This window comes from Oryctolagus cuniculus (assembly GCF_964237555.1).
Source record: "Oryctolagus cuniculus chromosome 16 unlocalized genomic scaffold, mOryCun1.1 SUPER_16_unloc_1, whole genome shotgun sequence".
In the NCBI taxonomy this organism is placed as follows: domain Eukaryota; kingdom Metazoa; phylum Chordata; class Mammalia; order Lagomorpha; family Leporidae; genus Oryctolagus; species Oryctolagus cuniculus.
In genome coordinates, this window is record NW_027208201.1 from 3,500,041 (window position 1) to 3,514,397 (window position 14,357).

The following is a 14,357-nucleotide window of genomic DNA, read 5'->3' on the forward strand; positions in this document are numbered from 1 at the left end:
TGTGTAAGTGAAAGAGAGGGATAAAACACATCACCTGAGGTGCCTGACTTAGACCCAAAAATTTAAGTGACAGAACCAAATACACTTGCCACAGCTTGTGATCAAAAGGGAAGGCGTATAGAGATTAGGTGGATTAGCCACATATTATCAGAAGCTGAGTGTTGGTGAGTGAAAATGAGAAATGTTTTCCTTAATCTGTGAATGTAATGTCTCAGGAACTAGGATGTTTTCATGCAAGGCAGATGAGAAAAATGAAATATTCTAAAATCTTCTGATGCTTCCATCATCTGCTTAATTTCTTCAGGAATAAGATAGTACACTATGGCAATATACTTACACATATTTCTTGCATTTTCCCTTAGCTGACAATTGGGTCTTTTGAACCACTTCTGAGTGACAGTGGTCAGTTTTCTTCCCTCTATCAGATGGCCCCCAAAGACACTTCTCTGGCCCGTGGCATAGTCTCCTTGATGCTTCATTTCAGCTGGACCTGGGTGGGTTTGGCCATCTCAGACCTCCCAAAAGGTATTCAGTTTATGTCCAATTTGAAAGTAGAGCTGCAGAAGAATGGCATCTGTGTGGACTTTGTGGAATTGATTCCAGTTACTGAGGAGTCTCGTATGTCACTCCAGAATAGGTTTCATATCAAGATCCTAAAATCATCAGCAAATGTGGTGATTCTTTTCTGTGACACTGATTCACTCATAGGAATCAGCTTTCCAACATGGGAACATGTAATGACATGGAAAGTCTGGGTCACCACCTCACAATGGGATTTTGCCAGCGATGAGCGTCATATTCTGCTCCACTCATTCCATGGGACTCTCATTTTTTCACACCACCATAGTGAGATCTCTGGTTTCAAAAACTTTCTTCGGACAGCTAACCCTTCCAAATACCCAGAAGACATTTACCTCTTAAGATTCTGGTCATCGGTTTTTGATTGCTCAGTTACTGGGGCATCCTGCAAAACCTTGAAAAACTGTCCACTGAATACCTCCTTGGAATCATTGACATGGCATAATTTTGATATGAGCATGAGTGATGGGAGTTACAACATATATAATGCTGTGTATGCTGTGGCCCACAGCATACATGAGATGCTTCTACAATTGTTAGAAATGCAACCAGGGAACAAGGGGGAAAAGGTGGCATTTTCTCCCTGGCAGGTAATTTGGTTTCCATTGCATGACATGTACTCCTGAAGTGATCCCTTTAACAGCTTCTGCCGGTGTTCAAACCAAGTAGCTTGGGATCCTTTCTCCAATCACGAGATATATATGAGCCTCTGCTTGTAATTTGTCATAAGACACAGGGTTCCATTGACAAGTGGGAAGGTAACTTGGATAAGCTTCAGTGTTGTGTCTTAAAAAGTACTCTCCCATCCTGTCAATTTAATTATGACTTGTGAATACCTAGACTGTGTCATTCCATTTTCTGTCTCAACAGTAAAAAAAATATTGCTTTTTAGTGTCAAATGTTGTTGAGTATGTTCAGCCACAATGTACATAAGACATCTCATTAAATTGCATTTTTTTATCCTGGTAACTGTACTACAGATGGTTTTCCTAGGTACACTGAGAAAATAAGTGAGTGTTAGTAGCATGGACTCCACAGTTGGAAATGATCAGAATCTCACAGTTAGATCTTTTTGATTGCCCTAGTTTTTAGATGAAAATGAGTGAAATCATACTTACTTTGATGTAGTTCTCATCATGTTTTAGTTTTAATTCATTGGGTGGCTATAAAAAGTTCCCTTTGTTTATTTGTGATTACAAACAAAAGGCTTTCTTTAAACTGGGTTTGATGTGTTATTGCTTGGGCAGTCTTCATGTGAATATAATGTATTTTTTCAGTTGCACCCGTTTCTCAAGAACCTCCAATTTACCAATCCTGCGGGTGACCTAGTGAATTTGAATCACTTGAGGAATTTGGAAGCTGAATATGACATTCTCAACTTTCTGAATTTTCCATATGGTGTTGTTCATAAGGTTAAAGTAGGACAGTTTTCCCCTTATGCCTCACAGAGCCAGAAGTTGTCTCTCTCTGAGAATTCAATAGAGTGGGCCACAGGAATTACAGAGGTAAGTTGCACCTGATCATAAGGTTCACAATGCACATTGTTACCCACAATTCATATGGGGATTTGTGCCACTTGGCTTATTAAAAACACACTTAGAGACATTAAACTACACCCCTTCCAATCTAAATACTTTCTTATGTTTTTAGTGTCTGAGGTTGGACAGTACACGCACTTGTTCCTCCACATGTTTTGAATCTATTTATTTATTTAGAAAATAAACTTGCATGCCATCATTGTGTCAGAAATAGGTATTTACAGTTTAAGTGAACAGGTTGTGCAGGACTTGAAAACACTACATGGAACATAAGCAATAGTCCCATCTCTGACCAACACACATCTGATTTTTCTCAGACTCCACACTCAGTATGCAGTGAGAGTTGTAGCCCTGGATTCAGGAAAACCCCTCTGGAGGGAAAGCCTACCTGTTGTTTTGATTGCACACCTTGTCCTGAGAATGAGATTTCCAATCAGACAGGTAAGTCAGTGCCAGCCTCATGGAGAAGTTAACACCTGTTTCTTAAAATAGTCCTCTTCTCCATGGAAAGAAAAGGATGTGGAGTATGACTGCTCAGAAGATTCTTTTCACCTTCTGGTAGAAGTTAAACCTTATATTCAGTAATAACCCTTAAAATGATAAAAGTTTGCACACTATACTTTACTGCATGTAGTATTTGCAAAATCATTTAGGTAAATTCACGTCTGTGTTCCTTGTACATGAATAGATAAAATGCTTTCACCTAATTCAAGTATAGCATGCTTGGAGTAAGAAAGCACAACTCTCATCAAACTGTGTGTAATTTGAAAAACTGTATTAGAAATTATACAGTATATCATGCTGAGGATAATACTCATCAGATATCATAAACGAGCTAACCTTAGCCTTTGAGCAAAATCATTGCGTATCACAATATAAATCTTCAGGAACATTCCTATGCTTACACTCATACACACTCATGAGTAAAATTTATTTTGAAAGAATACAGGCTGACTTCCATGGTAAAAAGTATGCATATCAAGGTACGTCAATGACAGCAAATTCAACACAAGCCCTTGAAGATAGGATGTGGACATTATAAGGAAACTGAAGTAAATAAAAATTGGAAGAGCCTACAGTTGGTGATCATAAAACAAGTAAAATTTATGAACCTCAACCAGTTGGAACAGTACTAAAAACAAGATTACAATGTCTGTGTGTGTTACACAAAGAGAGCTGAAGAGATCTCTGCACAGATATAAAAGATACTAATACTAGAACATGTGAATCATTTAATGGTGATAGATTGAAGAATATAGAAGAAATTCAGAAATTTCCAGATAGAAACATTATAAAAACTTTGAGAAATATTTGAAAAATCCAAGTAACCTCATAGTTATTAAAATAATTCCCAATACTTTTATTGTGATAAACACCTTTATCAAATGTTCACATAGGAAAGGAACTCTTTCTCAACTACTGTACAGAATAGGAAAAATTCTGTTTCTTCTACAGGAACATCTTAACTTGTTTGATCAAATACTGCCAGATATTTCAGCAAAATGAAATTGTAAGACACTGTTGTTGAAATAAATTCACACATAGAAATTTTAAACAATGTAAACCCAACAGTATTTTTAAATAGGTTACATCATGCCCAATGTCTTGCATAAAGTGTAATTCAGTTTATAATCCTTGAAAAATAGTAATAAGAATTAGCATTTCTGAAGAAAACCATTTAATAAATTTAAGTGATCTAAGAATTATAAAAAAAGAACAAAACAACACAAAATGCCAAAAAGGAGGATCAGTTTTCAATCCTAAAGTGTATTTTAGAATGCTAAAAAACATGGAAGTTATGGCTGAAGATTGGATACAAAGTTGAATAAAGAATGCAACTTCTGCAAGAAATTACCCATTGGTCTGTTTGTGCATACAATAAAAATGAAAGCCATTCAACTTATTATAGAGGAAGATTTAAAATGGCATCATTTTCAACTGATATTGGGATGATGTAATACAATCAAAAATCAGTAATTAAGTAGTGCTGGAATACTAGATTAAATACAAAAAGAGATATTTTTGCTTATCAATTCTGGAAAACAAAGCTCTGAAAGATGAGCACATGTAATGTCTCAAAAGTATGAACTATCCAAAAATAAGACCACCTAAACTTTGGAAGACATCTGCAAGTTGTGACAACTGACATTGATGGAGAAATGTATGGAAAAAGAAGGGGATACTGGCAGAGATGGAGATAAAATTCATGTTCAAGAATCAAAAGGCAGCAAAGTGGAAATATGCCAGTAGGGTTCAAGGTGATCTCCAGACTGACTTTGATTACAGGCAGCATCCCAGTGTGTTCCTTGGTGGAAATCTGCTCAAGGGTGGCATCTTATCCAGAAGGTATCAAGTGCACAACTCTTCTGTGTTTCTCTAGAGCTTGATCATCTGTTTTCTAATGGTGATCTCTCAATCAGTGCTTGCCCATAGAATGACTATCCAGATGCTACCTTAGAGAGATGTGGTTTAGTGAAATCGTTGTGTGCTTTCTGTGCACCCAAAATTCACAAAGTAAATCTCCCAGTGCATGACACTAAGAGTGGGAACCTGGGGCCAGTGCTACATCATAGTAGTTGAAGCCTCTGACTGGCATGCCAGCATCCCAGTTGGGCAGCAGTTCCAGTCTCAGCTGCTTCACTTCCAATGCAGCTCTCTGCTGATGATTAGGAAAGCAATAGAAGACATCCCAAGTTTCTGAGTCCACACCATGTAGGAGACCCAGAAGAAGCTCCCATTTATTGCCTTAAGACAGCCTAGTTCCATTTATTGCCATCATTTGGGGTGTGAATCACTGGTGGAAGATGTCTTTCTTTCTCTTTTCCACTCTTTTCCTTTCTCCCTCTCTTTTTCTCCCTGCCCTCCTGTCCTTCTCTCTCTCCCTCTCCCTCTCTCTCCCTCATACTTCTCTGCCTCCTTCTGAAACTCTGCATTTCCATTAAATTATAAATAAATAAAAACACTCATTAGAAATAAAGACTGGGGCCCTTTGGTCATTGATTAGGCAATGAGAGTACAGAGGGAATAACACCAATAAAACAAGGGCTCACTGCAGGCATGGAAAGCCAAGACTCTGGCCAAAAAATAGCCTACATGGAGGATCTCTGTGAGACCCCAGTGGAAAGAAATGATCGTCAAAGAAGGATATACTCTTCTCAGAAGGGAGGAGAGAACATCCACTTTGCTTATGGCAGTGTCCAAATGCTGATGGAGTCTATGGTTACAGAGGACTTCCATAGCCTTGGCAGCCCATGGCAAGAGCCTTGGGTGATCACTGATATCATACGTACGAGTGTTAATTGTTAAAGGAACAATGAATTCACTGTGCATTTATTCCCCATTTAGGAACTCCATCCATAATGAGTTGAACTGTGAGAATCGACTACAATTTTTTCTCAAACTGTACTCTATATGTAGTGTGTCTGTGTGGATGCAAACTCTTGAAATCTATATGTTATATGGAGTTGGTCCTCTGTATATAAAATCAAATAAAAATGTAACATAATGAAGAAGTAGATGGGAAAGGGTGAGGGAGGTGGGATGAGAGTTGGGATGGGAGGGTGGGTTTAGGGGAAAGAAACACAATATTTCTAAAGTTCTATGAAAAAAATGCATTTGTTGAATAAAAACTTTAAAATAAAAAAATTATGAAAAAATGCAATCACTACATAAAAACTTAAGAAAACAAGGACTGCTGCTTGCTCTTGTTGAAAGTGAGGATGCAGCAAGCATGTGCCATACATAAAGGTCAGAGTAGTCTTTATAATACATGGAAACCTCTGGAATCTTGATCACCACTTCCCAGTGTGGAGAAACCATGAAGAATGAATTTGTGGTGTTAAAATGATACAGGCAAAAAAGGCAGGATTTAAAGCACCAGGAGTAGTTTCAGAGAGTAGCCTGTAGGGCTTTGTTAGGAGAAAAAGAATATGTACTCATCAGTATGTAAGGTAGTTAGACAGATGAAGTAATAACTTTGGCTAACATGAGGAAGATGGGCATGAATAATGGCCAATAATTTCCTCGATGTTATTTTATATGCTATTTCAACATCAAGTAAGGGCTATTTGCCTAAACTAGCTATGTCCATTATTCCAGAAGGTCCTTGTGAATCAGAAATAACTGAACTCAGGATGATGTTCTTGTACGTTTCTTGCCAGATATGGACCAGTGCATGAAGTGTCTGGATCATCAGTATGCCAGCACAGAGCGAAACCAGTGCTTCCACAAAAAAGTGACGTTTCTGTCTTTTGAAGATCCCCTGGGGATGACCTTGGTCTGCACAGCTCTGTGCTTCTCTGTCCTCACTGCTGTGGTTCTTGGGGTCTTTGTGAAGCACCGAGACACTCCCATAGTCAAGGCCAACAATCGTTGTCTCAGCTACATCCTGCTCATTGCCCTCATCTTCTGCTTCCTCTGCTCCTTACTGTTTATTGGTCATCCCAACACAACCACCTGTGTCCTCCAGCAGACCACGTTTGGAGTGGTGTTCACCGTGGCTGTTTCCACCATCCTAGCCAAAACTATCACTGTGGTTCTGGCCTTCAAGGTCACTGCCCCAGGGAGAAGGATGAGACACTGGCTGCTATCAGGGGTACCTAACTCCATTATTCCCATCTGCTCCCTGATCCAACTGGCTCTCTGTGCCATCTGGCTTGGGACTTCTCCTCCCTTTATTGACACAGATGCACACTCTGAGCATGGCCACATCATCCTGGTGTGCAACAAAGGCTCCATCACTGCCTTCTACTGTGTCCTGGGCTACCTGGGCTCCTTGGCCCTGCTGAGCTTCACTGTGGCTTTCCTAGCCAGGAATCTGCCTGACACCTTCAATGAAGCCAAGTTCCTGACATTCAGCATGCTGGTGTTCTGCAGTGTCTGGGTGACCTTCTTGCCTGTCTACCACAGCACCAAGGGGAAGGTCATGGTGGCTGTGGAGGTCTTCTCCATCTTGGCCTCCAGTGCAGGGCTCCTGGGCTGCATCTTTGTCCCCAAGTGCTACATTATTCTCTTCAGACCTGAGAAGAATGCTTTGAAAGGATTAAGGGATAGAATAATTTCTAAGGAAACAGATGTTCTCAGGAGTAGTTCTTAGGCTCTGTCAGTTTTTATTGGTCAGAATCTAAAATTATAAAACTGATTTTGCATTCTGATATTAAAAAATCACTTGCATAATGTACCCTCCTTATGAACAGTTTATACTTATCTTAATATGTTTTTGTTCTGAAGGACCAATTTACAGAAAATGAAGATAGTGAGTGGGAGAAACCTTCCATGTGATAGTGGCATCTGAAGATATCTGTAGTGGCCCAGTGCTGGTTCATGCCAAAGCAAGGAGATTAATTCAGGTTTCCAAGTGAGTGTCAGGGACAGAAAGGCTTAGGCCATCTTCCAAAGCATTTTCTAGATCTTAACAAAAAGCTGGGTTGCAAGTGAGTGGACAAAACATGAACTGGCATCAACATGGGATGTCGGGGTTATAGGTGCTACTTATAGCCACTATACCCCCATGCTGGACCCATTCCTTCTCTCTTCAAAATAATACTGTGAACTAATTTCTTAGTCTGGGTTTTATGTTCATAAGCACAAAACCAATCTCAGATAAAGGCTCCCCTTGAAACTTTTCATTTCTTTTCAATCCTGTATTTTCAATGTCAACTCATTGACATTGTCATATTCATAGTTTAATAAAATGAGTTACACGTTTCTTTGCTGTTTTTATTCATGCATTAGAGTCTAAATTAAAATAAGCTTATTAATATAGTTGAAATATTTTGGCACAATCTTTAGACATGTTAAATCATTGCAATGTGTAATTCATTGTCAAGTAAATGCTGAATTATATATCATTTCATATGAATTTAAAATGATGTGATAATCACACACCAAGTTTTCATTATATGTAGAAGTGATTCTGTAAACTACTTTTCCATCTGTTCATTGCTATTTATTATCAATCTGGCTTTGATTTACTTTTTCCAATACCAGACATAAGAAAGTGATTTTTGATGTAATCTAATTGTGAATATTGGTTTTGACTTCCTGTACCTCTGGGGTCTATTCCAAGAAATCTTTACCTGTGCCTATATCTTGCAGGGTTTCTTTGATGCCCTCTAATAATTTCAAAGTGCCGGGTCATAGTGAGTGGATTTTTGTGTAAGATATAAGGTAGGGGTCTTGCTTCATGCTTCTGCATGGGTAATCCATTTTTCCAGCACTATTTGTTGAATGGACTGTCCTTTCTTCAGGAATTTGTTTTAGCTCCTTGATGAAATATAAATTGGCTGTAGATGTTTGGATAGATTTCTGGTGTTTCCACTCTGTTCCATTGTTCTACCCATCCATTTTGATACCAGGCTGTTTTGATTATAGATCCACTGCACTAAGTCTTGAAATCTGCTATTATGGTGCCTCTGGCTTTGTTTTTGTTGTACAAGATTGCTTTAGCTATTTGATGTCTCCTGTGCTTCCATATGAATTTCAGCATCATTTTTTCAAGATCTGAGAAGAATTTCTTTGGCATTTTGATTGGTATCGCACTGAATCTATAAATTGCTTTTGGGAGAATGGAGATTTTGATGATATTGATTCTTCCAATCCATGTACATGGAGGATTTTTCCATTTTTTTGTATCCTCTTCTATTTCTTTCTTTAAGATTTTATAATTCTCTGGCCAGCACTATGGCTCAATAGGCTAATCTTCCACCTGCGGCGCTGGCACACCAAGTTCTAGTCCCAGTCGGGGCGCCGGATTCTGTTCCAGTTGCACCTCTTCCAGGCCAGCTCTCTGCTATGGCCCGGGAGTGCAGTGGAGGATGGTCCAAGTGTTTTGGCCCTGCACCCACATGGGAGACCAGGAGAAGCACCTGGCTCCTGGCTTCAGAACAGCGCAATGCTCCGGCTGCAGCGCGCTGGCCACAGCGGCCATTGGAGGGTGAACCAACCGCAAAAAGGAAGACCTTTCTCTCTGTCTCTCTCTCTCTCTCTCACTGTCCACACTGCCTGTCAAAAAAAAAAAAAGATTTTATAATTCTCATTGTAGAGATCTTTGATGTCCTTTGTTAAGTTTATTCCAAGGTATTTGATTGTTTTTGTAGCTATTGTGAATGGGATTGATCATATAATTTCTTTCTCAGCCATGGCATTGCCTGTCTATACAAAGGCTGTTGATTTTTGTGCATTGATTTTATATCCTACTACTTTGACAAACTCTTCTATGAGTTCCAATAGTCTCTTAATAGAGTTCTTTGGATCCCCTAAATAAAGTCATATCATCTGTGAAGAGGGATAATTGGACTTCTTCCTTTGCAATTTGTACCCCTTGAATTTCTTTTTCTTGACTAATGGCTGTGGATAAAAATTCCAGAACTATATTGAATAGCAGTGGTGAGAGTGGGCATCCCTGTCTGGTACCAGATCTCAGTGGAAATTATTCCAACTTTTCCCCATTCAATAAGGTTCTGGCTGTGGGTTTTTCATAAATTGCTTTGATTGTGTTGAGGAATGTTCATTCCACACCCAATTTGCTTAGAGTTTTCATCATGAAAACTTTAGCTAAGTTTTCATCATGAAAGGGTGTTGTGTTTTATCAAATGCTTTCTCTACATCTATTGAGATAATCATATATTTTTTTCTTCTGCAGCTTGTTAATGTGGTGTATCACATTGATTGATTTGCAAAAGTTGAACCATCCCATTTTTATATTGTAAGTGAAATAATGATTCTTTCTTTTTACAATAACCAGTCTGCTGTCCATTTTCTTAGAACTATTGACCTGGTGTTTTAAGTTGTTTCTAGATTCTATCTAGACACACATGGCATATGTCTTTTCTGATACTGGCTCATTTCTTTAAGTATCATGGATTCCAGTTGCATCAATGTTGTTGCAAAAGAGAGGATTCTTTTTTTTTCTCCTACTGATCAACATTCTTAGAGTACATATGCCAGGATTTCTTTTTTTTTTACTTTTATTTAATGAATATAAATTTCCAAAGTACGGCTTATGGATTACAATGGCTTCCCCCCATAACATCCCTCCCACCTGTAACCCTCCCCGTTCCCACTCCCTCTCCCCTTCCATTCACATGAGGATTCATTTTCGATTCTCTTTATATACAGAAGATCAGTTTAGCATACATTAAGTAAAGATTTCAACAGTTTGCTCCCACACAGAAACATAAAGTGAAAAATAATAGATGATTTTTTAAATGATGATGAAATCAGATCAGACCTATTGTCATGTTTAATCCCAGTGAGAGGGCCGGCGCCGCGGCTCACTAGGCTAATCCTCCGCCTAGCGGCGCCGGCACACCGGGTTCTAGTCCCGGTCGGGGTGCCGGATTCTGTCCCGGTTGCCCCTCTTCCAGGCCAGCCCTCTGCTGTGGCCAGGGAGTGCAGTGGAGGATGGCCCAGGTGCTTGGGCCCTGCACCCCATGGGAGACCAGGAAAAGCACCTGGCTCCTGGCTCCTGCCATCGGATCAGCGCGGTGCGCCGGCTGCAGCGCTCCGGCCGTGGCAGCCATTGGAGGGTGAACCAACGGCAAAAGGAAGACCTTTCTCTCTGTCTCTCTCTCTCACTGTCCACTCTGCCTGTCAAAAAAAAATAAAAATAAAAATAAAAAAAAATAAATAAAAATAAAAATAAAAAAAAATAAAAAAAAAATAAAATAAAAAAAAAAATCCCAGTGAGAGTCAAGTTGGGAATTGATAATTTCTTTTTTTTTTTTACAGAAGATCAGTTTAGTATACATTAAGTAAAGATTTCAACAGTTTGTACCCCCATAGAAACACAAAGTGAAATATACTGTTTGAGTACTCGTTATAGCATTAAGTCTCAATGTACAACACATTAAGGACAGAGATCCTACATGAGGAGTAAGTGCACAGTGACTCCTGTTGTTGACTTTACAAATTAACACTCCTGTTTATGGCATCAGTAATCTCCCTATGCACCAGTCGTGTGTTTCCAAGGCTATGGAAGCCCCTTGAGTTCTCCGACTCTTATCTTGTTTCAACAAGGTCATACTCAAAGTGGAGGTTCTCTCCTATATTCAGAGAAAGGTACCTCCTTCTTTGAAGAACTGTTCTTTCCTCTGGGATCTCACTCACAGAGATCTTTCATTTAGGTGTTTTTGTTTGTTTGTTTGTTTGTTTTTTGTGTGTGTTTTTTGCCAGAGTGTCTTGCTTTCCATGCCTGAAATACTCTCTTGGGCTTTTCAGCCAGATTGGAATGCCTTTAGGGCTGATTCTGAGGCCAGAGTGCTGTTTAGGACATCCACAATTCTATGAGTCTGCTGAGTATCTCGGTTCCCATGTTGGATCACTCTCCCCTTTATTTATTCTATCGGTCAGTATTAGCAGGTACTAGACTTGTTTATGTACTCCCTTTGACTCTTAGTCCTTTCATTATGATCAATTGTGAACTAAAATTGATCACTTGGACTAGTGAGATGGCATTGGTACATGCCACCTCGATGGGATTAAATTAGAGTCCCCTGGTATGTTTCCAGCTCTACCATTTGGGGCAAGTCAGCTTGAGCATGTCCCAAATTGTACATCTCTTCCCTCTCTTATTCCCACTCTTATGTTTAACAGGGATCACATTTCAGTTAAATTTCAACACTTAAGAATAACTGTATATTAATTACAGAATTAAACCAGTCATATTAAGTAGAACAGACAAAAAAAAAAACTACTAAGAGGGATAATGTATTAAGTTGTTCTTTAACAGTCAGGGCTATGCTGATCAAGGATTTCTTTATCCAGTCATCAGTTGATGAATATCTGGGTTGATTCCATATCTTAGCTATTTTGAATTGAGCTGCAATGAACTTGGGGGTGCAGATGACCCTTTTTCATGCTGATTTCATTTAGTTTGGGTAACTTTCTAGGAGTCAGTTGGCTTGGTCTCATGGCAGATCTATTTTCTTTCTCAGAAATTTCCATACTGTATTCCACAATGACTGCATCAGTTTACATTTTCACCAAATGTGGATTAGCCTACCTTTTTTCCTGAGTCCTCTGCAGAATAGGTTGTTAGTTGATTTCTGTATGAGAGCCATTCTGATGGCTAAGGTGAAACCTGATGGTGGTTTTGATTTCATTTCCCTAATGGCTAGTAGTCCTGAGAATTTTTAAGTGACTTTGGCCTTTTCAATTTCTTCTTTTTGAAAAATGCATGATGAAGGTGTTTCCCATTACTTATCTGGATGTTTAGTTTTTTTTTTTTGTTGAGTTTGTTGAGTTCCTTTCACCCTTACAGGGTTCTTGGTGTAGAACAAGGGGGGACTTGTGGGATGCCAGCACTCAAGGTGGAAACTTAACATACTATACCACAGCCCAGCTCCAGTTTCCATTATTCTTAAAGATAAGTGGAGAAGCACCAGATCACGTGGATTCTAATCATGTTCTGATAGCCTTTACCCCAATAGAGGTTTCTTAAATTAAATGGCCCCATCCTCTCCAGTACAGTTATCAGTTTTTCTTAGAATTACTTCTTTCTCCCCAAAACCTCCATCAGTGTCTTCAGCAGTTATAGTCTGAGAAGCACTTTAGTGGGAGTTATCATAACTTTATGTGGCTGTCTCAGAACATAGCAACACTTCCTGAGTCATACTCAATTGTGTATGAATAGCCATTAGCATGTGTGTCTTCTAATATCCAAGTCAATTGGTATCTGAGTCCTTGCATTTTACAATTGTGTGTGTATGTGTGTGTGTGTAAAGGCAAGGTCACTGGAATTGAAATTCTATATTTTTGCATGTAAAAACTAATTCCCGAGTTAATGTGCCAATGATATCTCATTATAATTCTATCATCCATAGCTAGATCATATGTTTATGTATTTTCTGAGTAGCATATTCTATGCTGACTTACCTTTCATGAGTTGTCTGTTGTATGATAGGCTTGTTTATTTCATTAAAATGAAACACGTTGGCATTCAGTTTTGAATTCAATGTGAAATTGGCCTGTTTTCAGTTACTGTTCCATAGTATCCTTAAGGCAAATAAATCTAAGCACTTATAAAGGAGAAAGGAAAACCAACTGCAATCCCATTGCTCAGAGGCAGCTCCTATCTAAGTAGTCTTTCAGACTTCCTGTACACACACATGTTTATTTCTGCAGGGCCATCTGGTGTTCCCATGGAGATCGTTTCCATTACATGGATGTTTCAGTTCACCCAGTCTTGACTTGGAGCTGTCTACTGCTATTATGCCCAGGTCTCCCTTCCTTTCGGTCAGGTCAATACCGACCACAACACTAGAGGGCGCCTGAGGCCAAGGATGGATTTGAACATTCCTGCAAGAATGCAGTGATGCAACTGAGGTGATTTGGGGTGGGTATAGGGCTCTTTCTTGTAGAACCTCTCAAGTCAGCTCCTCCAGAGTAACACCTGAAATTCGCAGAGAGCCACACATCAGCCATAATGAATACCCCCACATCGATCTGCAGCCAAAGTCAGGAGGCTCAGCACTGTGAGCACAAGTTTCTCACGAGAGGACAGAGGCAGGAACCATGTCCTGTACAGGAATATGGGTCATGTGTCACGAGGAATGAGAAAAGGCCCCAACCCACCTTGCTCTTTTGGTGCAGAATATGAGGATATGGGTCTTTACGTGTGCGACCCCTGATGGCCGAGCTGCAGAGGAGCAAAGTGTGTTCCCGCCACTACCCCCTGTTGGCTCCTCACTGCTCTGCAGCTCAACAGGCCCTTCCAGGCTCTGTGCCAGGTTGTGAGACCTGGAGAGGAGCTGGGTTGGTGACTCTGAGGGTTCTCCTGGGGAATTGTGAGGAGGGAGAGTCCTTCTGGTTTCTTCCCCACTGTTTTGGTGAAACCTAGTAATCCTGTAATGTAAAATAATTCTAATGCACCTTGTATCCCTTGGGCCAGGGAATTTATATCTTACTTGAACAGTATATTATGGAAGTTTTAAATTCTGGAATAGGAAGTCTTACCTCACTGAGATGACAACTTTTTAAGAGGAGGGTAATTTTGTTTGTTTCCTTGTTTCTGCAACCCTCAGAATCACCTTGAACACTTACTGAAACAGGGAGACTGCTGGGATGCACTCTGTGATGCCTTATCTGGTAGACCTGGGGGTGTGTGGCATTCAGCTCCACATGCGGTGACTAGGATCCTCTCCCAATTCTGCTTCCTTGTGTTTTGGATTTCCCTATTCCTCATTAAATAAAAATGCAAGTTTATTGATCTGAAATTTCCTTCTCTTTCTTCTCAAATAA

General features: G+C 39.7%; 1 protein-coding gene across 1 annotated transcript; it reads left to right on the top strand.

The window, feature by feature from the left end:
• Positions 1 to 240: 240 nt before the first annotated feature.
• On the top strand, positions 241 to 7,212 carry LOC100352226 (vomeronasal type-2 receptor 116-like). Its single transcript, XM_017339743.3, has 4 exons — positions 241 to 1,169; positions 1,857 to 2,084; positions 2,435 to 2,558; positions 6,278 to 7,212. The coding sequence occupies exons 1-4, from the start codon at positions 426 to 428 to the stop codon at positions 7,210 to 7,212; spliced, it is 2,031 nt and encodes a 676-aa protein (XP_017195232.3). The 5' UTR covers positions 241 to 425.
• Positions 7,213 to 14,357: the final 7,145 nt, after the last annotated feature.

Bases quoted from the DNA above. Each gene is read 5' to 3' on its own strand.
- LOC100352226 (XM_017339743.3), top strand. From the start codon at position 426: ATGGCCCCCAAAGACACTTCTCTGGCCCGTGGCATAGTCTCCTTGATG. The intron at 2,085-2,434 runs GTAAGTTGCACC...GATTTTTCTCAG, and splicing joins GGGCCACAGGAATTACAGAG to ACTCCACACTCAGTATGCAG. The intron at 2,559-6,277 runs GTAAGTCAGTGC...GTTTCTTGCCAG, and splicing joins TGAGATTTCCAATCAGACAG to ATATGGACCAGTGCATGAAG.